The sequence below is a fragment of the Hyla sarda genome, chromosome 11 (genome assembly GCF_029499605.1).
Source record: "Hyla sarda isolate aHylSar1 chromosome 11, aHylSar1.hap1, whole genome shotgun sequence".
Taxonomy (NCBI): Eukaryota; Metazoa; Chordata; class Amphibia; order Anura; family Hylidae; genus Hyla; species Hyla sarda.
In genome coordinates, this window is record NC_079199.1 from 28,381,642 (window position 1) to 28,406,527 (window position 24,886).

The 24,886-nt window shown below is 44.6% G+C and overlaps 2 protein-coding genes across 4 annotated transcripts in view; one reads left to right on the forward strand and one right to left on the reverse strand.

The window, feature by feature from the left end:
- AP4S1 (adaptor related protein complex 4 subunit sigma 1) overlaps positions 1-7,763 on the forward strand; it is a 41,519-nt gene extending 33,756 nt beyond the window's left edge. The window contains exon 6 of the mRNA XM_056546038.1: positions 7,666-7,763. Within this exon, the coding sequence (XP_056402013.1) occupies positions 7,666-7,748 (83 nt within the window). The 3' untranslated portion in view covers positions 7,749-7,763. The remainder of the gene's footprint in view (positions 1-7,665) is intronic.
- The window catches only part of HECTD1 (HECT domain E3 ubiquitin protein ligase 1), a 100,202-nt gene that overhangs the window by 7,777 nt on the left and 67,539 nt on the right, over positions 1-24,886 (reverse strand). Inside the window, exons 23-39 of one of the 3 annotated variants that reach the window (XM_056546023.1) lie at positions 24,661-24,827; positions 22,069-22,245; positions 20,744-21,400; positions 20,317-20,535; positions 15,299-15,432; positions 15,062-15,218; positions 14,156-14,378; positions 12,365-12,419; positions 11,626-11,808; positions 10,932-11,142; positions 9,191-9,276; positions 8,965-9,092; positions 7,991-8,192; positions 6,934-7,071; positions 5,639-6,246; positions 3,452-3,530; positions 1,480-1,573 (exon numbers count right to left, since the gene is read on the reverse strand). In XM_056546023.1, the coding sequence (XP_056401998.1) occupies positions 1,480-1,573; positions 3,452-3,530; positions 5,639-6,246; positions 6,934-7,071; positions 7,991-8,192; positions 8,965-9,092; positions 9,191-9,276; positions 10,932-11,142; positions 11,626-11,808; positions 12,365-12,419; positions 14,156-14,378; positions 15,062-15,218; positions 15,299-15,432; positions 20,317-20,535; positions 20,744-21,400; positions 22,069-22,245; positions 24,661-24,827 (3,518 nt within the window). Of the gene's footprint in view, positions 1-1,479; positions 1,574-3,451; positions 3,531-5,638; positions 6,247-6,933; positions 7,072-7,990; positions 8,193-8,964; positions 9,093-9,190; positions 9,277-10,931; positions 11,143-11,625; positions 11,809-12,364; positions 12,420-14,155; positions 14,379-15,061; positions 15,219-15,298; positions 15,433-20,316; positions 20,536-20,743; positions 21,542-22,068; positions 22,246-24,660; positions 24,828-24,886 lie in introns of all 3 variants that reach the window. The other 2 variants (XM_056546022.1, XM_056546024.1) reach the window with 2 other exon arrangements.

A 24,886-nucleotide genomic window follows, 5' to 3' on the forward strand; every position in this document is an offset into this window, starting at 1 on the left:
CAGAAAACAACTACACAACTTCCTGTGGGGCATACAGCAGCTGATAAGTACTGGAAGGATTACGATTTTTAAATAGAAGTCATTTACAAATCTGGTTAACTTTTTGGCACCAGGTGATCTTAAAAAAAAATTGGGTTTTCCACGGGAGTACCCCTTTAAAGGAATAAATCTGTACAGTCTGGAGAAAAGAAAGGAAATGGGAGACATGATAAAAAAATTAAAAAAAATGCTAAAAGGTTAAATACGTTTTTGTATCAAGAAGTTAAGCAAGAACAAGGGTCACATCCTGGGGCTAGTAGGGGTAATATTAGAAGCAATGTGAGAAATTATTATTTTACTGAAAGAGTAGTAGATGCTTGGAACAGACTTCCAGCACATGTAGTTAGTAAGCGAAACAGTAACTGACTATAAACCTGCCTGGGGTAAAGATGTATCTATCTATATACAGTGATCCCTCAACTTACAATGGCCTCAGCATACAATAGTTTCAACATACATTGGTCTTTTCTGGACCATTGTAACTTGAAACCAGACTCAACATACAATATACAGACAGTCCAGATCTGTGATACCTGTCACAAATGGAGGAACTGACCAATCGGAATGGGCATTTTACTGGTAAATCACCTCTATTACTGAAGTGCATGCACTGACTGGTGTCTGGTAGCGCCCCCTACATTACAGGGAGCAGTACAGGGAACTACAAGTTCTGTACTACTCTTTACCTGTGCCAGGGTTAGCTGCTCCTTTGGACACCAAGTAAGGTCGGCTCCATTTGGGACACTGTGTTTACTGTATAGGACCCTGAAAAAGCTCCTGTCCTCTACATAGACCAGTGTTTCCCAACCAGGGTGCCTCCAGCTGTTGCAAAACTACAACTCCCAGCATGCCCGGACAGCCAACGGCTGTCCGGGCATGCTGGGAGTTGTAGTTTTGCAACAGCTGGGGGCACCTTGATTGGGAAACACTGACAAAGACAGTGATTTACAGCGCCAGCAGATCTTTATTACTTTTATATGTAAGGATTTGCTTTATCTGTATTAGTTATCTACTTATTTTTCTTTAATCCTCACTTTTTCCTATTTTTGATGACATTTTGGTGGCTTCAGAACCAATTACCAGGTTTCCATAGAGTTCTGGTCTCAACATCCAATGGTTTCAACATACAATGGTCGTCCTGGAACCAATTAATATTGTAACTTGAGGGACCACTGTAAGTGTTTCCCCTAGCAGGGTGCCTCCAGCTGTTGCAAAACGACAACTCCCAGCATGCCCGGACAGCCTTTGGCTGTCCGGGCGTGCTGGGAGTTGTCGTTTTGCAACAGCTGGAGGCACCCTGCTAGGGAAACACTGATCTATGTTAACCAGGTGGGCCATTTCTGACAACAATCTGTTTCTATTTGTCAAATGTTTTAGAGATTATTGACTCTCTTTACATTCCAGCATGTAGCAATTATTAAACATTAAACCCCAACTTACTTCTAAACGCTTCCATTTGTTTCTGAACACCAGTCTGCATGCAAAAGTCAAACATCAGATCGACATACTCCTCAGCATTGTCTATAGTCACCATCTGCAAGAAAGAATGAGAGTCAAGTTAGTTCTATACAGATAAACAGACTCTAATGCCGGAACTGAAAAGCGGCCCAGCTTTCTAATATTCTTTATGTTCCAATTTGTCACAGTCCTCATACACACGCTGCACAGGTCTCTCTTGTAATAAGACGTGAACATTCAGATATATTAAAACATATTAGAAAGCTGCATACCTCCAATAAATGTTATTTAAATTTGCATACACAGACCTATTACTGTACATTTCCCCTTAACCCCTTCTCACTGCAGTGAATTTTATTACCACCATTTGTTGGGTTTTTTTCACCCGTGATAACTTTTGTATTTTCCATCAATTTTCCTATTGTAGGATATTAAACAGTTACTGCTCTCCTGGTGCGCCCCGTCAGCCAACACATGCGCTTAACATTTTGATGAACCTATATGTCAAATGTCGGAAAAAAAGCTTATCCCAAAACATAATGTAATATTAAAAAGGTAATTTTGTAACCCCATCTTGTCGAACCTCTCAGGTGCACAATCCAGACACGGTGGGTACTGGCTGTGTTTTACAGCCGACACCTGCCAGCAATAGCTGGAATCAGAGATCGCCAATCATGGCCAGTTTACCTCTTAAAGGGGTTCTCCGCCCGACCCCTCAATGCAAGTCTAAGGGAGGGGGCGTAACGGCCGTCACGCCCCCTCCCGTAGACTTGCATTGAGGTGGCGGAATTGGAGGTCATGAGGTGGCGGGGCTATGACATCACGAGCTCCCGGAGCCGGCTCCAGCGTTCGGAACAGTTTGTTCCAAACGCTGAGCAGCGGAGTACCCCTTTAAGGGTAGGGTCACACGTAACAGATCTGCAGCGTGTTTTATGCTGCGGATCTGCTGGTGACCCGACCCGTTGTGTGCCTCCAGTTGTTGCCCCGACTCGCCCCGCCCCTTGGCCTACTCGCAGCGGCAATCCACCGCTCCGAGCAACCACACAGGGTCCTGCGAGTTGCTGCGCGCACGAGCGGTGTACTCAGACATCGCGGTTGCTCAGCAGTGAACTTGGCAACTCGCATGGTGTGTGGATTGCCGCTGCGAGCAGGCAAGAGGGCAGGGCGGGGGATGGCAACAGCTGGAGGCCCACTATGGGTCGGATCTGCAGCATATTTACTTGTGACCCTACCCTAATGGTGTATTCACAATTACAGTATTCTGCGCAGATTTGATGTAAACTCAATGACTGAACAAAGCTTCCAATCCTGCGCATCAAATCTGCGCAGAACACCGTACATGTGAATAGACCCTAAGGGATTTGATGCGCAGGATTTGAAGCTGTGTTCAGTCATGGAGTTTACATTGAAATCTGCAGCATACAATCCTGCGCATCAAATATGGGCAGGATCCTTTATGTGGGAATAGACCCTAAGGGTGTATTAACATGTACAGTATCCTGCGCATATTTGATGGGCAGGATTTGAAGCTGCAGATTTTATGCTGCAGAATTCAGTGTAAACTAAATGACTGAACACAGCTTTAAATCTGCAGCTTCAAAACAGGATACTGTACATGTGAATAGACCTTGAGTGTATTAACACATACAGTATCCTGCTGATAGGCCTCTTTAACTTTTGGTCAATAGCAACCAAGGCATATGAGCTTTTTGTGGGGATAGGGGCCTCCCATAACCTAATAAAGTTCCAAGAAGTTTGCATGCCAAACCAAGAGCCACAGTAAAGGCTTCCAGGCCCACCATGTTAGTACTCCTAATACACTCTGCAGGAGGCGCACAGTACAATACAACTGCATTCAAAGTCTGTACTATTAAAACATTCTTTATCCCGGATTTGCTGTTTTTGGTCAAGAAAAAGGAAATCTGTGTAAAATATGTGAATCTCCTTTGCTTACCTCGTCTTCACCATTAGGTTTCAAGTCTACGGCACTAAAGCCATAAACACGAGATGAAGGGCAGAACTGGAAATAAAGCCTGGGGGGGGAAAAAAAAGACAAAAGTTAATTTCTTGTAAATGTGAAGGTCAAATGGGTTAACCTGGGACGTTCAGCAATTGGCAGAATGTTTGGGAGACTCATAAGAGAAGAACGGAGCGCTGGCCACACATGCGGGTTTCCGCTCCATGCATTTGGGGGACAATTGTCCTCCATTCTCCATATCGGTGAGAGTCCCAGGATAGGAGATAACGTTGCATCTTGGGATGCTCTTTCAAAGATTTAAAGAGTTACAGTTATAAAAAAAATAAAAAAAAAAATAAAAAAATATTTTATTTAATACGGCCTTAAAAAATTTTTCTTAATATACTTTAGTAAAAAAAAAAATAGTTTGCTAAAGATGTGGCAAACCTGTTTAACATACGGCCACTAGGGGTCTCTGTTTTCTTAATTTTGTATTCAGTCCCTGGTTCCTAGTCTGATCCGTACTAGAGGGGGGAGGGGTTATCTTGCTGCTCTGCTGACTATTGGCCTCACTGAACTCAGCAGTGGCAGCTGAATCATGTGAGAAAGTGCGGGAGTCAGACATCTGCAGCATTTACAGAGGACGGCGATTAGAGATGAGCCAACTTACAGTAAATTCGATTCGTCACAAACTTCTCGGCTCGGCAGTTGATGACTTATCCTGCATAAATTAGTTCAGCTTTCAGGTGCTCCCGTGGGCTGGAAAAGGTGGATACAGTCCTAAGAGACTCTTTCCTAGGACTGTATCCACCTTTTCCAGCCCACCGGAGCACCTGAAAGCTGAACTAATTTATGCAGGAAAAGTCATCAACTGCCGAGCCGAGAAGTTCGTGACGAATCGAATTTACTGTAAGTTCGCTCATCTCTAACGGCGATTTCAAGGCAAACTGGCCACCAATACAAGATACTACACAAATTAGGTATTTCATGTAAAATATATGTATATTCATGTGCAGGATCGTTTTAGGGGTAACTACTACACCAGATTCAGCTTTTTTGGGGAGATTTTACAACTAATTACAGTAACGCTAAACCTCTAAGAAAGTGATCGAGTGGAGTGTAATTTCTGTTATCTGTTCGCAAATTATTTTATTAAAGGGGATCTTTACCCCATTTATCTAGACCAGTGGTCCCCAAAATGTGGCCCTCCAGATGTTGCAAAACTACAACTCCCAGCATGCCTGGACAGCCAACGGCTGTCCAGGCATGCTGGGAATTGTAGTTTTGCAACATCTGGAGGGCCACAGTTTGGGGACCACTGATCTAGACTCTTAAGACTGAAGAGATGAATGTGGAACCTAACATTTTATTTAGAGAATGTCCTGTTTTTCTAAAAGATAAAAACATCCCAAGCAAAAAAAATATTATAATAGTTCTACAGCTGATCTATGGCTATTGGCTCATACTTAAAGGGGTATTCCAGGCAAAAACTTTTTTTTATACATCAACTGGCTCCGGAAAGTTAAACAGATCTGTAAATTACTTCTATTAAAAAATATTAATCCTTCCAATAGTTATTAGCTTCTGAAGTTTTCTGTCCAACTGCTCAATGATGATGTCACGTCCCGGGAGCTGTGCATGATGGGAAAATATCCCCATAGGAACTGCACAGCTCCCGGGACGTGAGTCATCAGAGAGCAGTTAGACAGAAAACAACAACTCAACTTCAGAAGCTAATAACTAGTGGAAGGATTAAGATTTTTTTTTAATAGAAGTAATTTACAAATCTGTTTAACTTTCCGGAGCCAGTTGATATATAAAAAAAAAAAGTTTGGGCCTGGAATACCCCTTTAAATAGCGGAATATCCGCAGGAATATTCGGCACGGACATTCCGCTGCAGAAGAGTCCTACTGATTTCACAGGGATTCTGCTGCATTATGCACTAGGCAGAATTTTCACGACACAGAAATCCTGATTGCGGTGTCCGCAGAAAGAATGGACTTGTCTATTCTTTCTGTGGATTCCGCTTGAAAATACACTGCCGTCTAGTGCCTGCCGGATCATTCAAATGTACAGAATTTCCGCCCATGTTTTCTGGGCAGACATTCCGCACATTTTTAGCCATGTGAACCCAGCCTTACATTATTTCAGTTCTCCCATTCTTTAAATGTTACAAAACTCACCCCAAGTCTTCAATGCTGACTGGCAGTCCAGAACCAGATGGATTTTTTAGCATCAACTCTTGGAGTTGTGTGTTTTTCTCATCCTCGCACAAGCTTCGATTGCTCAGAATGTGTCTTCTTTTTACCGCCATTTCCCGAACATCTCTGAGGAACCGCGCGCGGTGTAAGTTTACAAATTCAAAGTCCTCCCATGTCAGTATACCCTGGAACCAGGCTGGTGGTTTTGGCTTTGGTGGGTCCAAGATGAACTCAGATTTGGAGTCTTCCTCAAAGCTTCCCACGGAAAGGGCATCATGTCCATCTTCTGTGGAGGCTTCGGATTGACTTTCCGTACAGTGCTCGCTTTCCTCGCCCCTCGAGGCATACAACAGTTTGCTCATATTGCTTTTGATATCCCCCATACACATGAGCCTGAAGAAGGGCTTCGAAATCGGCAAGTCTACTAGGCGATTGTCCTGTATACATTTTGCCAAAAATATACCCAGAAAATGACAAAGCCTGGTCACCCTATCCAGTTCTTCACTGTCCTGAGGATAGGGGGCTACAAATAGTCCACATGACCGCTGCACATAATATCCAGGAGGTTTCAAGCCACCGCCCAGGTCAACCTATGAGAAAACGCAAAGGTTACAAACTAGAATCCCGTCCCACTATAAGACATACAGAGAAACGGTAAAAGAAAAGCAACAAGGGAAGGGTCTCTCGACCCAAATCCGAATTTATCATCTATTGGACAAACTGAGCTGAATGGTTTATTTGTTTATTTACTAAAATGTAAAAAAATATATTATATATATATATATATATAAATATATATATATAAATATATATATAAATATATATATAAATATATATTTCTCTGTCCCTAATTGACGATTTTGATCTTTTAGCATAAAGTATCCTTCCAAATTCCGTCCTTTCAATTTTAATCAATGTAAATGTATAAAAATTTAATTTGCTGTCAATGTGAAGGACAACATTAAAAAGAGGTTGTCTCATGATGTCAGCAGGGTGATAAGGTGGCCTACGCAGGTCCAGTTTCCCAGCTAGTGTGAGTCCAGCTGTTGCAAAACTACAACTCCCAGCATGCCCGGACAGCCAAAGGCTGTCCAGGCATGCTGGGAGTTGTAGTTTTGCAACAGCTGGAGGCGCAAAAGTTAGGAAACACTGATCTAACCCCTAGTGATAAGCTGCTATCACATGAAGAAGCCATCTCTGGCCACGTTTGTAATGCATAAATAAGGCTAGTGGAGCCCTATTCTGGCTTATGGCGACCATATGCCTGTGCATGTTACCTGTCGCGATTCATCATCTGGGAAGTCATCATCGCACAACCAGATTCCCAAGTCTGTTTTCTGAAACTCTGCTGCCACCAGGGCATAGAATTCAAGGGTAGGGCCCAGCCCAGTCCCTTCCTCACCAAGGAACTCCACCTGCAAGATTAAAAAAAACAACATAAAAATAGAGCTTAAAGAGTACCTCTCATTTTGTTACATTATATAATCCTCCCAGTTCACTGACCCCATCATGATAAACTACCCCCTACCTGTCAGATTCACAGACTTGGAAGGGACGTTCCCCAGCAGGCTGTGACATCATCTGAAGCCATACAGGGGAGAACTTCCTCCCTCACTCTGCTACCACACAGCCCAGAGCAGTTAAGTGTGAGATGAGCTATGATTGGCCAAGGCTGCACCGAAACACCCCACCCCCAGCACTGCAGACTGCATTTCCTGATTTTGGACTTCTGCCCAGCCAGCAGGAGTCCAAAGTCTGTGCAAGAGATGGAGAGAAATGTGCTCTGGACAAGTAGGGAGACACCTAGTGGCAGCTTTTGTAAACACAAATAAAACATAGAAAACTTTATTTTTAGTTTTTTTAAACAAAGTACATTAGAAATATTTTTTATTTACCATAAAGGAGCGCAATTAGTTTTAATGAGTGTGCCCATTTAAAGTAACCAACTACAAGCGTACATACAGAACGTACACTCTATTCATGTTCATGCCATGGCTTCTGTTTTATAGGGGAACCTGTCAGGTTAAACATCTTGTCTAAACTTGGGGCAGCATGTGATACAGGAAGAAGAACGGAGCAGACAGATACATAGTTTTGTGGCAAAGTTAAAGGTGACATGATACCTTTCAAATTGAAGTTAAAACATCACTGCTTCCAGTTACAAAATAAATAACCAGGTTCTTCATTTTCTTCTTTGCAATTTTAGAGGTTAAAAAACAAGTATACAGTGTTCCGGGTGCAAGAGCAGAAACAAAGTTTTGCATATTGATAATATAAAAAGCTAAAGACCACAGGGGGTCAAAAATATTGAACCTGGAGCACAGTGAAATTTACCTCAAGCACAGACTTGCGATCTGCATGGATCTGCATGACATTCTCAGCCCATTCCATCAATGATTCCCCTCGTGGAACCTTCACTCGCTCGTGCTTTAAACGCCCAACTCTAAATTCACCAGGGTCATCCCTACGGACCGCGCTGGCCGTCCTACTCCTCTCCACGGTAGCCTCCCGTCTGTTTTGCAGCCACACTATAGCTCTAATTAAAGAAGAAGAAAATGCCATTACATTGTGCTTTATTTTATAAAAATAAATACAAAACAACAAAACAATACTACAAAAAATAAAATAAAAAAATTTGTTTCAGATTTTTCTCAAAACATCCACATATGTTGCACATGGCCTAAATAAATACGGCTGCCAGTCTAACCTTGGCAGACTGCTTTACACCAATGTGTGTTAAGAAATTTATGTTGAGCATGTAGTATACTTACTGGTAAAGTTCAGTAGCTATTGGTTTAGATAATAAACCGAATTGTGTCATCCTTTATGCTTAAGGGCAGGATCACACAGGACGCATCCACAGCATATTTCACACTGCGGATGCGCCGACAGCAGTCACAGAGGGACTGCAGAGTGAGCTCCCAGCTGCGGCGGGGTATCTCTGTGTGTCAGCTCGTAGTGGCGGATTTCCCGGTGTAACGGACTCACAGAGCTACCCGTCCGCAGCGGGGAGCTCACTCTGCGTGAAATACGCTGCAGATGCGCCTCTTGTGACCCTGCCCTCAATGTACAACCTGAATGAAAGGTAAATGCAATTCGCGACTGGACAAAACAAGGAATTTTATGTTGATGATAATGTTATTGAGCTTGATATAAAGAGAGAGATATCTCGATATCTAAGAAGAATTACCCTTTTATTTTAACCCAGGGGAAATAAGGTGAGAGAATTTTTTTTTTAACCCATTATAATTCCAGCTCGATCACTATCTAGGACACTATCTGGATCTATTTCATGTTGCAGTCAATACCTGGAAGCTCCAAATGCTGTGCATGTGAAATAAAGCTGCCTTGTCTCAAAAGGGATGAGGAAAGGACATTTGCTGGTTAACTGTTCACACCAATCGGGTAAAGCTCCACTGGCCAAGGCTAGTGGCTCCTGGAACAATGAAGAAAATTAAAAAATAAACTATTTACATAAGGCATCATTTCATGTTAGTCAAGATACTATCAGTTTGAGCTCTCTATATAACATACCTCAATTTGCTGCAGGATTTTGGTTGTGATTTTTTTGCTGGTGAATTCTTCCGGGGAAACACTAAACAATAGCATTTCATCACCTTCTATTAAAAAAATAAATAAATAAATAAATAAATGAAAAAATTTCCATGTCCTTAATAGTTTTGGTCCCCCAAACTTTAACCACCATATTATAGGAGTTATCCTAGATTGCAAAACACAATAGCTTTCTTCCAAAAACTGAACCACTCTTGTCCTCTTGAAGCTTAGTTCCATTGAGAGCAGACCAGAGCTGTAATACCACACACAACCTGAGGTCAGGTGTGGAGCCGTTTGTGAAAGAAAGTAATCCTGTTTTTACTGGTCCTGGATAAATCCTTGAAATTTTTTTTCTGTAATATAAAACATAAATGCACTAGACAAGCCCCAAACATCTAATTAATAAAGTTGGTTGAAGATTTGCATCAGCAGAGCCTTTTTTTTTACTTTAAAGGGGTACTTCGCTGCTAGACATATTATCCCATATCCGCAATCTCCTGCAGCACCCGGTGTTCTAAACAAACACAGAGTTTCTGCGGCAGTGGTCGTGACATCATGACCACGCCCCCTCGTGATGTCATGTCACGATCACGGCCTCTGGTTTTGAGCATTCTGAACAACATGTTCATAACGCTGGAGCACCAGTGTACCCCTTTAAGCAGACCTTCTGGAAATGATGCTTGAGGTTGGTTCAGTGCCTAAAATTACAGGAAGCCCTTAAAAGGGTATATGTGCTATAACATGGTACCTGTTCGACTAAACAGTGGGCAACAATATAAATAATTGCCCGATAATCGGTAACTGAGAAAAGGGGGATTCCTATTTTATTGAAACAGTCAGAAGCTTTAAATTTCTATTAAAGTAACACATCAGAGACAAATAAAGTAAAAGGGGAGGAGAGCTGACTAGCGTTTAGGGCTTACATCAGCATTTCCCAACCAGTGTGCCTCCAGCTGTTGCGAAACTACAACTCCCAGCATGCCCGGACAGCCGAAGGCTGTCCAGGCATGCTTGGAGTTGTAGTTTCGCAACAGCTGGAGGCATCCTGGTTGGGGAAACACTGGCTTACATAATACTATAAAACCTGACCTAAAAGTCAATTTCCATGGACATACCCTTTAAAGGGGTACTCTGGTGGAAAACCCTTTTTTTTATATCAACTGGTGCCCGAAAGTTAAACAGATTTGTAAATTACTTCTATTAAAAAATCTTAATCCTTCCAGTACTTATTAGCTGATGAATACTACAGAGGGAATTATTTTCTTTTTGGAACACACAGCTCTCTGCTGACATCATGACCACAGTGCTCTCTGCTGACATCTCTGTCCATTTTAAGAACTGTCCAGAGTAGGAGAAAATCCCCGTAGCAAACATATGCTGCTCTGGACAGTTCCTAAAATGGACAGAGATGTCAGCAGAGAGCACTGTGGTCATGATGTCAGCAGAGAGCACTGTGTTCCTAAAAGAAAATAATTTCCTCTATGGTATTCAGCAGCTCATAAGTAATGGAAGGATTAAGATTTTTTTAATAGAAGTAATTTACTAATCTGTTTAACTTTCTGGCACCAGTTGATTTAAAAATAAAAAAGTTTTCCACTGGAGTACCCCTTTAAGTATACAGACATATGCCCACTATTCGGAATAACAATTCCTAAAACTTACCCACTTAGTTATAGTAATGAGTGATATTATAATGTGAAATAAAGCACACAAAAAATACCTTCTTGTGGTGTCCTAGCGGAGTACGGATCACTAGCTACAATATAAAGGATGCGAAGAAGCTGCAGGACCTCCTCCACTCCACATGAGTTTTGGCCACTGCCGGCCTTGGCTTGTGGCTGCTCCCGACCATGGCTTAAAATGTCAGAGCTCTGTATTGTGCCAAGGGCAGCGGGGATCACTGCAGATTTGCATCCGTTGTCACAGAAGTCCTGCAAACGGAACACAAGGATGTAGAAGTTAGAGACAAAAAAAATATTAATAAATAAAAGCTGTGCCCCACTCTTCCCCTGTGGACTTGGCAAACCCTCTGTATGAGTATAGCTAAAATTAACCCCAAACCTGAAACAGATTTTATGTTTGGGGGGGGGGGGGGGGGGGGTGTTGGGTTATTCGTATGTTTGTTACTCTACTTTTGTGTTTAAAAAGCTTCAATAAAAATTATATTATAATAATAATTAACCCCAAACCGGACAATGGACGGTCCAAGATCTCACACTTTTATTCCTGGTGCGTCTATCGTGTATCACAACATTATTTTAACTGGATTTCCCCTCCTTTAAGTGTTCTTAAAAAGTCAACACATTTTATTTCAAATTCCCCCAGGATTATTAAAATAAACACACAAAACACACACACACACACACAAGCCAAAGCATAAACTAATTATACAAGCCACCCCAGCCCCGCTTTACTTTGTAAGCAGCGATAAGCTGGGAGCAGTTGCGGTTCTTTCGGATGCTCTTGTTAGTTCCAGTCAGTTTCCAGCGCCGCAGGAAGCTAGGATCTGCGTTCCTCTGCAGATAGGTGATCAGATCATTCTTTGGCAAAGCATCTGTACCCAGTGACTGCTCCACATGTTCCACGGACCAGCAGCCCTGAAGAAGGGAATGCGGTATTAAGGGATATCTCAGCTCTGAATATCACAGCTGGACAGATCTGCTCTACTACTGGAAACTGAATGGAATTTTTTTTTTTTTATTTCTGACGAAACTCCGTCCTAAATCCAGCGTCTCCTACTACTAAGCTAAAGATACAATAGTCATTAAAAGCAAAAAACAAGGAGCAGCTATAGCGACACGAGAACGGTAACAGCAATAACTGGCAAAACCATCTGTTAATAGTGGTTATTCTTAGCGGCACTGTAGGTTATCTTCATTTATGCCTACGCCTTATGTCAGTGTTTCCCAACCAGGGAGCCTCCAGCTGTTGCAAAACTACATCTCCCAGCATGCCTGGACAGCCAAAGGCTGTCCAGGCATGCTGGGAGTTGTAGTTTTGCAACAGCTGGAGGCGCCCTGGTTGGGAAACACTGCCATATGTGCATAGCAGAATACCACCGACATGCTGACAGAACCTACTATTATAGGGCTGCAAACGATTAATCTTTACTTATGACGCAGAATAAATAGTAGTGTCCTATAACCAACTTACCATTCTGCCCGACTCCTTCTGTTTATCAGACTCCTTCATCTCCCTGTACATAATTCTGTATCATGGAATAAAATTTGTAGATTTATTCACACACCGACAATGGTTCAGCACAAGTTATTATGCATTTTCCATAAGCTGTATTCACTAATGTGTATGAAGCACACACCATGTCACAAACTAGAGAAGACTATTATAAAGGAGAACATTTTAAACAACCCCAAAAAACGGGAAAAAATAATAAAAAAAAAACAATAGACCATTAGTATAAGGTTTTCTTTTTCTCCCTGTATAGTATAACTGGCTGACAATAACTAACTAAATAAAAAAATAATAGACCATTAGTATAATGTTTTCTTTTTCTCCCTGTATAGTATTACTGGCGGACAATAACTAACTAACTAAATAAATAAATAAAAAATAATAGACCATTAGTATAAGGTTTTCTTTTTCTCCCTGTATAGTATTAGTGGCGGACAATAACTAACTAACTAACTAAATAAATAAATAAAAAATAATAGACCATTAGTATAAGGTTTTCTTTTTCTCCCTATATAGTATTACTGGCGGACAATAACTAATACCGTATTTATCGGGGTATACCACGCACCGGCCTATAACACGCACCCTCATTTTACCAAGGATATTTGGGTAAAAAAAGTTTTTTACCCAAATATCCATGGTAAAATGAGGGTGCGTGTGTGCGCGTGTATACTCCGATACACCCCCAGGAAAGGCAGGGGGAGAGAGGCCGTCGCTGCCAGCTTCTCTCCCCCTGCCTTTCCTGGGGTCTAGAGCCCTGCTGCCGGCCCTTCTCACCCCCTGGCTATCGGCGCCGCTGCCCGTTCTGTCCCCCTGACTATCGTCGCCGGCGCCCCATTGCTGGCGCCGATAGCCAGGGGGAGAGAAGTGGCGCCGATAGCCAGGGGGAGAGAAGCGGCACCGACAGCCAGGCGGAGAGAAGGGGCAGCGGCACCCATTGCCGGCGCCGCTGACCCGTTGCCTCCCCCCATCCCCGGTGGCATAATTACCTGTTGCCGGGGTCGGGTCCGCGCTGCTTCAGGCCTCTGGCGTGCGTCCCCTGCGTCGTTGCTATGCGCTGCACGGCGCGACGAACTGACGTGACGCTTCTCTCCCCCTGACTATCGGCGCCGGCAATGGGGCGCCGGCACCGATAGTCAGGGGGACAGAACGGGCAGCGGCGCCGATAGCCAGGGGGAGAGAAGGGCCGGCAGCAGGGCTCTAGACCCCAGGAAAGGCAGGGGGAGAGAAGCGTGCAGCGACGGCCTCTCTCCCCCTGCCTTTCCTGGGGGTGTATTGGCGTATAACACGCACATAGACTTTAGGCTAAAAATTTTAGCCTAAAAAGTGCGTGTTATACGCCGATAAATACGGTAACTAACTAAATAAAATTAAAAATTACAAAATAATAGACCATTAATATAAGGTTTTCTTTTTCTCCCTGTATATCATTACTGGCTGACAATAACTAATAACTAACTAAATAAATAAATTAAATTAAATAAAAAATAATAGACCATTAGTATAAGGTTTTCTTTTTCTCCCTATATAGTATTACTGGCTGACAATAAGTTGTAGTTTTGCAACAGGATGTGGGGTATCAGATGCAACCTGTCTTGCTGCACCCCATCGCTCCCATAATCGCCAGACATAAGTGTACAGGCCCCTGTACTTCATCAATGACTGGTTTATACCTATACCCATGTTTACAAACAAACCACCCCTGCAGAACACATCAGAAATAAACCAATTCTTCTAGAATCCCTTCCTTACGTGTAGGTAGGTTCCCATATCCTCCTCAGTTTGTCGGATTTGATGGCTCCATTACATGACAGCTGCAGTAGTTTCTGCACATAGTAGAAGATGGTGGAGCGGAAATTACTGAGTGGAAGCTCTACTTCACGTCCGTTTCCCAGGCCGGTCACCTTCAGCGTGAGAGCGAGCCTAGGAGGGGGAGCACATTCAACTTCTTCTAGGAGTTCGGAGTGCGGTGTGCCTGCAACAAATATCCAGATAAATAAAGGGACGTTAAATGCATGTACAGAAATGTTATTTTAGATCTGCATTCACAGCAATTTCCAACACCACTGGCACGTAATAGCAACTTAAATAAAATAATAAATAAATAGATAAACAAACAAACAGTATAAAAACTTAAAGTGTTACTGTTATTTGGAAAAAACTTTTGAAATGTTGTCCAGACATGTCAAAAGTTTAGATAGCACCTGGTCTCAGTTCTAAAAACCCGCTGCAATCACGAGTTATAACCCTGCTAAGTGCATGTCAGCGCTCCTCACTCCCCCCAACTCATTCACTGCACTGGAGTCTATGTAAATACGTCTGGTTTGAGTGGAAGCTGGGGTATGAAGGTGCGTGCAGCAGGGCACTTCATCCAGATGATCACAGCAGGTCTCAGGACTAAGACCAATGCAATCTAAACTTTTGACATGTCTATGCAAATGTTATTTCCAAATGACCATAATTCTTTAGGGTGTGTGTAAGCATGCTAGTATGCCCTTTTGTTTGGAAAAAGAAAATAAAAAATTGGAGTATACATGTTCTATTTATATGGGTGTCATACAGAAAAATTAATATTTAAACCACATAGGAATACAGACACCAAAAAAAAATAAAAAAAAATAAAATAATAATTCCACTACCCTCTTATTTGGTACATACCTGGAGCTGGTATCTCCAAATCTGTGGTCTGTTGAACATTCGTTCTCCCGGGTCGAGGATCAAAAGCTGGTACCAGAGCAGAAAACTGCCTTTTTAGCACATAATCATCATCCCATGTTCTACGGCGGCCACCTTTCGTCTCATATTCTTCTTCCTCCTAATCACCACAAGTGAGGATGTCAAAATGTATATCTGAATAATACCGCCAAGACATTTCAGATTCAGATGATAACTCACCATGACTTCTTCATACTCTTGTTCGTCCTGGTTGTCATCTTCATTTTCATCATCCTCTTCATCTGGTTCTGGAAGGTCCTCGTCATCATCCAACTCAGCAAGAAGAGTGCTTGCCCGACAGCTGTCCAGGAAATCTGTAGAATAGACCATGGGGAAGAAATTACTATATGCTAAAGTGTGCCTGTCATTATAAAAAAAATAACATCAGAGCACAGTGTTTCCCAACCAGTGAACCTCCAGCTGTTGCAAAACTACTACTCTCAGCATGTCTGGACAGCCAACGGCTGTCCAGGCATGCTGGGAGTTGTAGTTTTGCAACAGCTGAAGGCAAAAAAGTTGGAAAACACCATCATAGAGATAAAGGAGATTTTTTGTTCTCACCGTAAAATCTCTTTCTCATAGCCTTCATTGGGGGACACCTATACTGGTATATGCTCTTGCCACTAGGAGGCGCTGACGCTAGGAAAAAAGTCTGCTCCTCCCTGGCAGGATATACCCGCCCACTGGAAGTGAGGTAATCAGTTTCATCACAAAGCAGTAGGAGAAGCCAACAAATAAATATGTCCAAACGATCCTAAAGTAGGAGAAGCCAACAAATAAATATGTCCAAACGATCCTAGAAAAGCATCCCGGATAAAAACCCAATAACCGGAAAAGCAGTCCCCTAGGGATGGAAAAAACAATCAACAGTAAAAGGGGAATCAGTCCAGAGATTGAACCCACTCGACCGTAATGCCTGCGGACGAGATCCAGGGCAGAGACAACCGAGACCCACAAACTGAGCCCCCGGGAGAACCCCCGGCCATGGAGAAGAACTAGGATGCCAAGGAAGAGACCGTCCTATGTAGAGACTGCAAAGCTACGGTCCATAGAGAGAGACAAGAAAAGGTCAACTAGGAAGCCAGGTGGGCCGGAACCATCCCGAGAGGAGGTAGGAAACAACTCCAAGGAACACAGAAGCAGACAGAGGGCTAGCCCGGCTGGAAACAAAAATGGAAAAGGGCATAAACAAGAGAACCCCATCCAGAGGCAACCAAGTTAAGAGAACATGGCGGAAAAAAAAAACAGGGAGAGCAGCGAGTACGGAAGGTGGAGACCAGAAAACACTGGAAAAAAGAAAGGAAAGGATGGAGACTGGCTGCGGAGAGGCCTGGTGCAGAAAATCGATGACTAGAACAGCTGCAGACCGAAAACCTCCACCCAAGGGGCCCGCCGCGAGCAGAAGGGGATCAGAGGGAGGGGGGAAATAATGTCACAAGGGGATAAAGATGGAGGGGGGGGAGGGGGCTAATCATTACCCATCTCCACCTTAATCCCCTTGTGCCATAATTCCCCCTGATGCCCTTTTGCCATTATCCCTCTCTCCCCCTCCATCTTAATGCCCTTGTGCCATTATTTATCTCCCCCCCACCCATCCCCCTGGGCTAATATACATATATATCATCCCTCCCTCCCATACACTTATTTAAAAAAATTTTTTCCTTTTACATTACCCGGCTTGTTTGGGTACCGGTCCCATAGTCCCGTTCGGTGCCGCACAGAAGGGTGACGTCCTCCTGCGCTGTGCGGCACCTCCGCACAACACCAGGGGACATCACACGTCTCCCCAGCAACCATGCAGCTCCCGTAAAGTAGCTTCGGCCGCGATACTTTAATGAGAGCTGCCACGGCTATACACCGCAATGTGATGACAAATACTGACCAATGCATGGCTGGTATTTGTCAGTGCATTGCGTACCCCCACACAACCGGTGGTGTACCCCTAAGGGTACGCGTACCACCAGTTGAGAACCCCTGGCCTAGCATATGTAGGGACACAGACGTGGTTACCAGACGATAGTAGAGGGATACCAAGACTGCAGACGCGAAAGAAACCACAGACACTCAAAAGCCCAGCAGCATGGCGTCACAACCATGCCCCTAGCAGACCAATGTTGCCCCTTAGAAAGGGGAACAGAGAATGCTGCTCTTTCTGTTAAAGTCCATGGAACCTGCAGGAAACGCCCACATCCGAGCTCCAAATGGTGCCACACACCAGGACTGCTGTCACAGATGCAAGAGATGATGGATGTATGTGGAGCAGGAAACATGCAGACCCATTCTGACCGGCATGTATAAAAGATCCAATGAAACCAGACCAGACCGCAGCCGCAGGAGTGGCTAGAATGGGGAAGGTGACCTGGCAGAGTAGAAAACCATGCAGACAAAATCTGGCTATCTGGCATAGGGACCATGGCCACACCGGGTGCAGTAGACAGAATAACACAGAAAGTGGGTTACCAGCCTTCAGCCTAAAGAGCGGCAGACATGTAGGGAGAAACCTGGTAAAGGAGGGAACCCCACGAACCAGTATGTGGTGTAATGTATAGAGCCCATGGAGCAACATGGGGAGATTCACTCGTAACTACACCTTGGCAGTGGATAACCTGAACTACCGTCCACGGCGTGGGAAGTGTATGGTAGTGGACTCGACATAGTAGTAGTAATAGACCATGCAGACAACAGTCGGGCTGACTGGTATAGGATTCCTCAGGGAATACTCAATCGAACCTCCCTACAGAAAGCGGGGTATTGGAGTACAACCGAACTATCGAGCGACCTGGCGGTGTAAGAGACCCAGACGACGAAAATCTGGCTTACTCATCAGTCCCGAGAACCTGCAGGGACCCTCATCCAGAGTCCTTATACCATCCAGAGACGGAAGACCAGACCAAGCCTGCGGGAGGGGAGGCCTAGATAGTATCCCCGCCACCTTGGGAGATCAGGAGAGCCCGCAGAATGCATCCCTGTACCCCATATAGAGTCCATGGGACACGCTGGGACACGTCTTCGTACACCTCCACAGCAGTAGGATACTGGAACTCCAGCCTCAGATACATCAGCTGAGTGATGAGTGACAGGCAGTGGAGGAAACCACGCAGACCACTGTCTGGCTTACTGGTATGGGTCCATAGTAGTCAAAGGGTCACTCCGTCAGACACCTTGCATCAGCAGTGGGGTACTGAGAGATGAGTGACAGGCGAGAATACTGTCCGGCAGGACCAATCCATGCCCACACAGGGACACTTCCACAGAGACCTAGCACTATACGGGGGGGATCCAGAGCCCTAGCCGCGGATGCGGAATACCTCAACTGACAAGCCACTGTACAGGGTGACTGAAGGAATAAAGCGGCCCCCGATTCCGTCCCTAGAAAAGGGACCCTGCACATATTGAACTGATAAAAACAGATGTGACAGGCCAAGGCTGTAAAAGCAATTGGTTGCCAAAAGGGGGGAGCTCAAGTAGCAATGAAAAATCCAGGGTGCAATACAATTGATGGCCACAAGAGGGCGCCAAACACCACCAAATGGTCTGAGTGACCAGTGGTGAAATGTATTTATTTATTTTTTAAACTTTTACAGACCGCACAGCCCGCCGAGAAGGGAGGGCGTGCTGGAAGAACATTGCCCCCCGAGCCGACCTCAAACTAGGAGAAGCACAGGGGGAGACTTGTGGTAAGATGTGGCACCCGGCCACATGAACGAGGCGCCGGCCATTACAGGAAGGGAGCTGTGGAACTGGCTGAAAGATGCGGCAGGTTCCTCCACCACCAGGAAAGCACCCGGCCACATGCTGAGCAGTAAGCAGGCTGGAGTACCCGCACTGAAGGCAGTCAGCCACGTGGGACCGGAGACCCGCTGCCTGAAGCTGTAGGTCTCCGGTCAGTCTATAAGAATGCGGCCAGGACATTGTGCCTGGCTGCAGCAGATAGGAGTAAGCGGGCTGGTGCACTGAGAAGGTGGACAGCCGCGTGGGACCGGAGACCCGCTGCAGGTCTCCGGTCAGCCTAAGAAATAATGTGGCCAGGACACTGTGCATGGCCGCACAAGGTGGTAAGCGGGCAGCCGTGCAGGACCAGACACCCGCTGCCCCAGTTTCAGTCTCTGGGGCATCGAGTCTCCGGCCCGTAGTAAAGATAACATGGCCAGGGCACTGTGCCTGGCGCCATATATGTGGGCTAGAAGTGCGTGGCCCGAAGAGGAGGAGGGAAGGTTCACCGGACTGTCCCCTCCAGAATGGCGCCAGAGGCCATGAGGGGTCCGGCCCATTACAGCCACGTGTAATGGCCGCTGAGGAGCTGGGCACATGAGAGGAAGGGGACCCCTCGATGAGCAAGAAGGAGGGAGAGGGGGAAGGGGGGGTTGTAGTACATACTCACCCACGGCTCCATCTTCTTATACTCACCCTGAAGTCTTTAATCAGCTTATGGCCACCCTGCATCATACCAGGCTAAGATAGAAGGGCAAGCAGGTGCAAGTGGGGGACCCAGACCCAAGGTACAACCTCCAAGCGCTGGCCGTTGGCGATAAAGGGTTGACGGCCCATACTCATGTTCTGTGCCCCTTTGTCGCATATGGGGGAACAGGTAACGCCATGCTCCTGAACCCCCACCTGAAAAAGGGAAACAAAAGGAGATAAAAACCTAACTAAACAGCCCTTACTAGAAAATAATAAAGACCAGGTCTGGGGAGCTCTCAGACCTGTGTCTTGCCTCCTACTGACACTAGCTAAAACAGATTACCTCACTTCCAATGGACCCTTATATCCTCCCATGGAGGAGCAGATTTTTTTTTCCTAGTGTCAGTGCCTCCAAGTGGCAAGAGCATATATCCATCACTATAGGTGTCCCCCAATGAAGAGCGACCGAGAAAACAAAAAACTAAATATTGATTGGGGTTTGAGTGTTTAGAATGTTTAGAATGAGCAGTCACATGACCAGGACCTACTCAAAATGTAAGGTTATCAGTCCGACCTGCCACATACACACAGAGCAGGGAAAGAAGCGCACGGCAGTGCAGTTCTCTACCTTGGTGTTATACCGATTGGTCAGGGTATGAACACTGAAAATCTTATGACACGTCCCTTGGAAAGTTTTTATAAAGACGGGAAGATTTTAAGATGGACCAAAAAAAAATAAAAAAATAAACATAACACATAAATGTACCACTTTGTTTCCCATTATGATCCCAACTTACCATAAAGGGAATATTCTGCCTCCTGTCCAGTGTCGCTTTCACTGGATGTGGACGTTAGACTAGTTGTTAGGGTATTGCTGAGGGACTGACCTACAGAGAGGCCAGTGGTGGCTGTTGCCACATTGCTGCTAGTAACACTGGAAGTCGACATTGTAACAGTAGAGGTTGTTCCTGTTGTAGTCAAATTAGGAAAACTTTGTGCACCCATAAGTGGAGAGGCTGGGGGGGAAGGGAATACAAAAGCAAAAAAGTTTACAGAGTAGCAAAAAATATTTGTTTCCAAACATAATCTATGTATAATAAACACATACCACACCAGACCTTACCATTCATTCAGTTCTGTCAACTTTCGCAAACTGATGTGCTATAAATATGTCAAAAGATGTAGACTTATTCCCTAAATGCAATCCCCCATTTAAATACTCACTGGCAGAGCTCACTGCGTTTCTTCCCAGAGTGTTGGTGTTGTTATCGCTGCTGCTTCGACTGAGGTTCATGTTATTGGTGGCATTTGTCCTTGCAATGTTCGCAACTCTCCTTACAAAGGATTCCAGGCTGGACGTCTCCCGCGATGACAGGTTGGGAACGCTGGCACTAGAACTCATTGGAGCACCAGCGGCAAGCAGAGAACTGACTGAAAGCCTGTTGCTGGCAGAGGAGCCCAGTGGTCTGGGAACAGCGGCCTCCTTGTTGCTTAGCTCCGACACAGAACTGACATCAGGTGAGCTGATGCTTACCATACCCATAGATATAGCAGGTGCTTCACCGGCCTTTCTTTCTCCTTCACCCACCTGCTCTCCTCCCGGTGGGCAAGATGAAGAGCCAGGGGCTGTTGGGTTAGAAGACAGCACAAGGATTGGATCATGGTGTAAGTCAGAGCCTTGTTCCTCTGCCCTCCGTTCTGTCTTGGCACAGGTCACACTGGCATCACTGCTACTTGCCACACTGCAGACAGAGCTGCTGCTCCCTTTGCGACTGCAGGAACCAGTCACACCTCCAGCAACTGTGCAAGTTGAAGAGGAATGGGGAGGCGCTTTGTCAGGACAGTTGTTTTTCACCAAGCTGCTCCAGGAAGGTGGTGTGCCTGCAACAGTGGATGAAACAGGTTTGGATGACACCGCAGATTCTGGGTCATAACCTGGGGCTAGCTTCAGGTCAAATTTTCCTTCCGCGCCCATGCGGTAAGAATTAGAGCCACCGGCATCCCATATGACATCAATCCAGCCTGGAAAGGGACAGTAGCGTGTAAGATGGAAGAGCAGACAGCAAAAAAAAATAAAAATAAAGATTTGATTGGAATCAGGCACAGAAAAAAGCCATAGCAAGCCACAAACCTCTTGGAAAAAACATTAGCCCAAGTTTGGCTTTCAAGCAACACAAACACTTGACAACACGTGCACAAAAAGCAGCATATTCATTTTAAATGGTAACAGCAGAAATGATGGAATGGAGGAAATTGAAACTGGTGTAACATCGGCAAAGAAAGCTCTAATTTTATTACAGTAAAGGAATTTGTTGAAGACATAAAACAAAAATCTGGATTTAATTATAAATGAAGCAGCAAAAAGTATCAAGAAACTGAAGCATGAGAAAGGAAGATGATATATATATATGTTAATGTAGTAGGCCAACCCATAAAAAAATATATAAGTTGCACTTAAGAGCCAGTATTGTGCCGCTCTTGTCTGAAATCAAGAGGAACACAAAGGACTTGGTGGCTGAGCCTCGATAAGCAGAATAAAGGATACATACCATTATGCAGATCTCCAGTAACCGTGCCTTCTCCCTGAGCGCTACCATCCTGGTCTCTCCATTTCCAGTCAATGCCACGGATGACTCTTGCTCCAGGTACCATATATTTCAAAACTTGGGAGCGTACCAGACGTCTTTGGCGTCTCAAGTTAGCTTCTGCTTCTTTTGCTGCTTTTCCTAAGCAGGGTGAAAAAAAATAACAAAAAACTATGTTAATAAACATAAGAAAAAAACATAACTCACATTAAAATTACTAGTAATGCCAATGGTTACAGAGGTGAATCTCTCAAATGTTTCTAACAAATAGGCATCACTTCCGATCCTTAATATGGCACTACCTCATACAACAAGGAAGACCAGCCAGTCTGTGCCCTGCAACTGCCAGGACATGCCCAAGTCTGCTTATGTAGAAAAAAACAAGCGCTTCATAGGGTAATATTGTTAATCCCCAGTGTGAGATAGAAACGATTGACTGCTCACCCTGGGTGGTTGTGTAACTTTCTACACAACAATGATAATGGCAAAAGAATGGTAGGTTGTCTGCTGCCCTCCGGTAAAATGGTATATGCAGTAGAATAGAATGGCTTCAATGAAGAAATCCAGCTCAGACGGTGCTGGCTGGTCGACCAGGACAAGGGATGGAGGATACAAAAGGACTTTATTGACCAAGATGCAACGCGTTTCGCGAAACGCGTTGCATCTTGGTCAATAAAGTCCTTTTGTATCCTCCATACTTTGTCCTGGTCGATCAGCACCGTCTGAGCTGGATTTCTTCATTGAAGCCATTCTATTCTACTGCATATGTAATGTGTTAGCTCTGTGGTACTAATACTGAGATAAAGAAATCGATATATAGACACACACAATCACTTTATATATATATATATATATATATATATATATATATATATATATATATATATATATATATATATATATATATATATATATATATATATACATACACACAGTAACCCCCGACCTGCGATGGCCCCGACATATAATAAAATCGACATACGATGGCCTCTCAAAGGCCATCACATGTCGATGTCAGCATCAACATACGATGCTTTTATATGTCGGGGTCATCGCATTAACTGCTATCCGACAGCGCAAAATGCTTAAGCTGCTGTCGGATAGCAGTTTAAGCATCCCGGGCAGGTTCGCTTACCTATTCCCGCTGCTCCGGGTCCACTTCGCGATCCTCTGGCATCTTCTCCAGGGTCCGGGCCTCGCTTTCCGGCGTCGTTATTACGTCACTACGCACGCCGCACGGGCGCAGCAGCGTAATAACGACACCAGAAAGCGAGGCCCGGACCCTGCAGAAGATGCGGAAGAAGCCGGAGGATCGCGAAGAAGACAGCGGAGCAGCGGGACAGCATCGGGACAGCATTGAGAGCGGTGAGGACCTGGTCCGGAGCGGCGGGGACAGGCGAGTACAGCTTCCTATACTTTACATTATTGCACGGATCCCTAAACATACGACGGATTCGACAAACGATGGATCGTTTGGAACGAATTACCATCGTATGTTGAGGGACCACTGTGTGTGTGTGTGTGTATATATATATATATATATATATATATATATATATATAAAATATATGAAGATGAAAGGCATCATGGTAGACGGGCAATACATGTCACCAAGGCTCCTGGCCTTGGTGAAGTAAGAGCCGGAATTTATTCAGTGTCTGTGCTGCGATGCAGACTGACACTATGGCCCTAATATGGCAAGAAAGGCCAAGCCGGGACGGCTCTTACTGGGAATGATAAAGTGCAGGGTGGGGATCATTGCCCACAATCCAGGCCGCCTTTTGTTGGCCTTAAAGGCAGCCTGCTTCACCAGAGGGGGATTTACTAGTTGCAGCTCACACTGCCAGAGAGAGCTGAGAGTGGAGTTCTTCCCTGCATTTGCTCCAAGGTTGGAAGCTGGTCAGCAGCCTGCCTGGAGGCCTGGAAAAGACTTGCTTGCTGCCGTATGGCATGTTCTCAGGTGTGAACAAACACTTAAGGAATACAGGTGGACTTTTGTTACGTTTTCCTTTGTTCTGCACTTAAAGACTGTTTGCCGAGTGTGAATAAAACACTGAACTTTGATTTGAAAAGTACTGTTTCTGTGCCTCTATACTGCAACCGCACCTATCTGCAAGAGCGAGTCATTAAAATATATACACACACATATACATACATTCTGCTGAAGATGGCTACACACAAAGATGTCACTTGCTGAGAAATCTCGCTCGATCCCTTTATATACATGTACTTTCAGCAAGGGGAGAAAGCCACTGTCAGACACTTCTGGCCGCAGCTTATCTCTCGAAAACAAAAAGGATCAGGCAGGTCCAATATGCCTAAAAGGTTTCTCTCCTAATATCTACCATCTTGGGGAGAGTCAAGAGGTCACCACACACATTAAATTGATGGCCAGTCCCCACAAAATCAACCTAATATACAATGTACTATAACCTTTACCAGCATAATTAGATAAAACCAGTAGAGGCCCACTTGGCTTGTTACATCACAGCACATCTTAACGTTAGGTGTCCAATATGTAAAAGCGTTATGAACCGTAATTATTTGCCAACATACCTAACTGGTCTTCACATACTCCAGTAACAGAGCCATACAATTCAAAGCCAGAGAGGGACAAGTAATGCGTCTGCCCGCTGGCATTCTTCCCAGTCTGCTTAATTCTGACATGTCGCCAACCCTGCTTCTCCTCTCTTGGTGGATCCAATGGCCACGTCGCTGTAGAACTTTAAAAGAAGCAAACAAATAGGTCACTTATAGGTGTGTCAAAATATATTACAACACA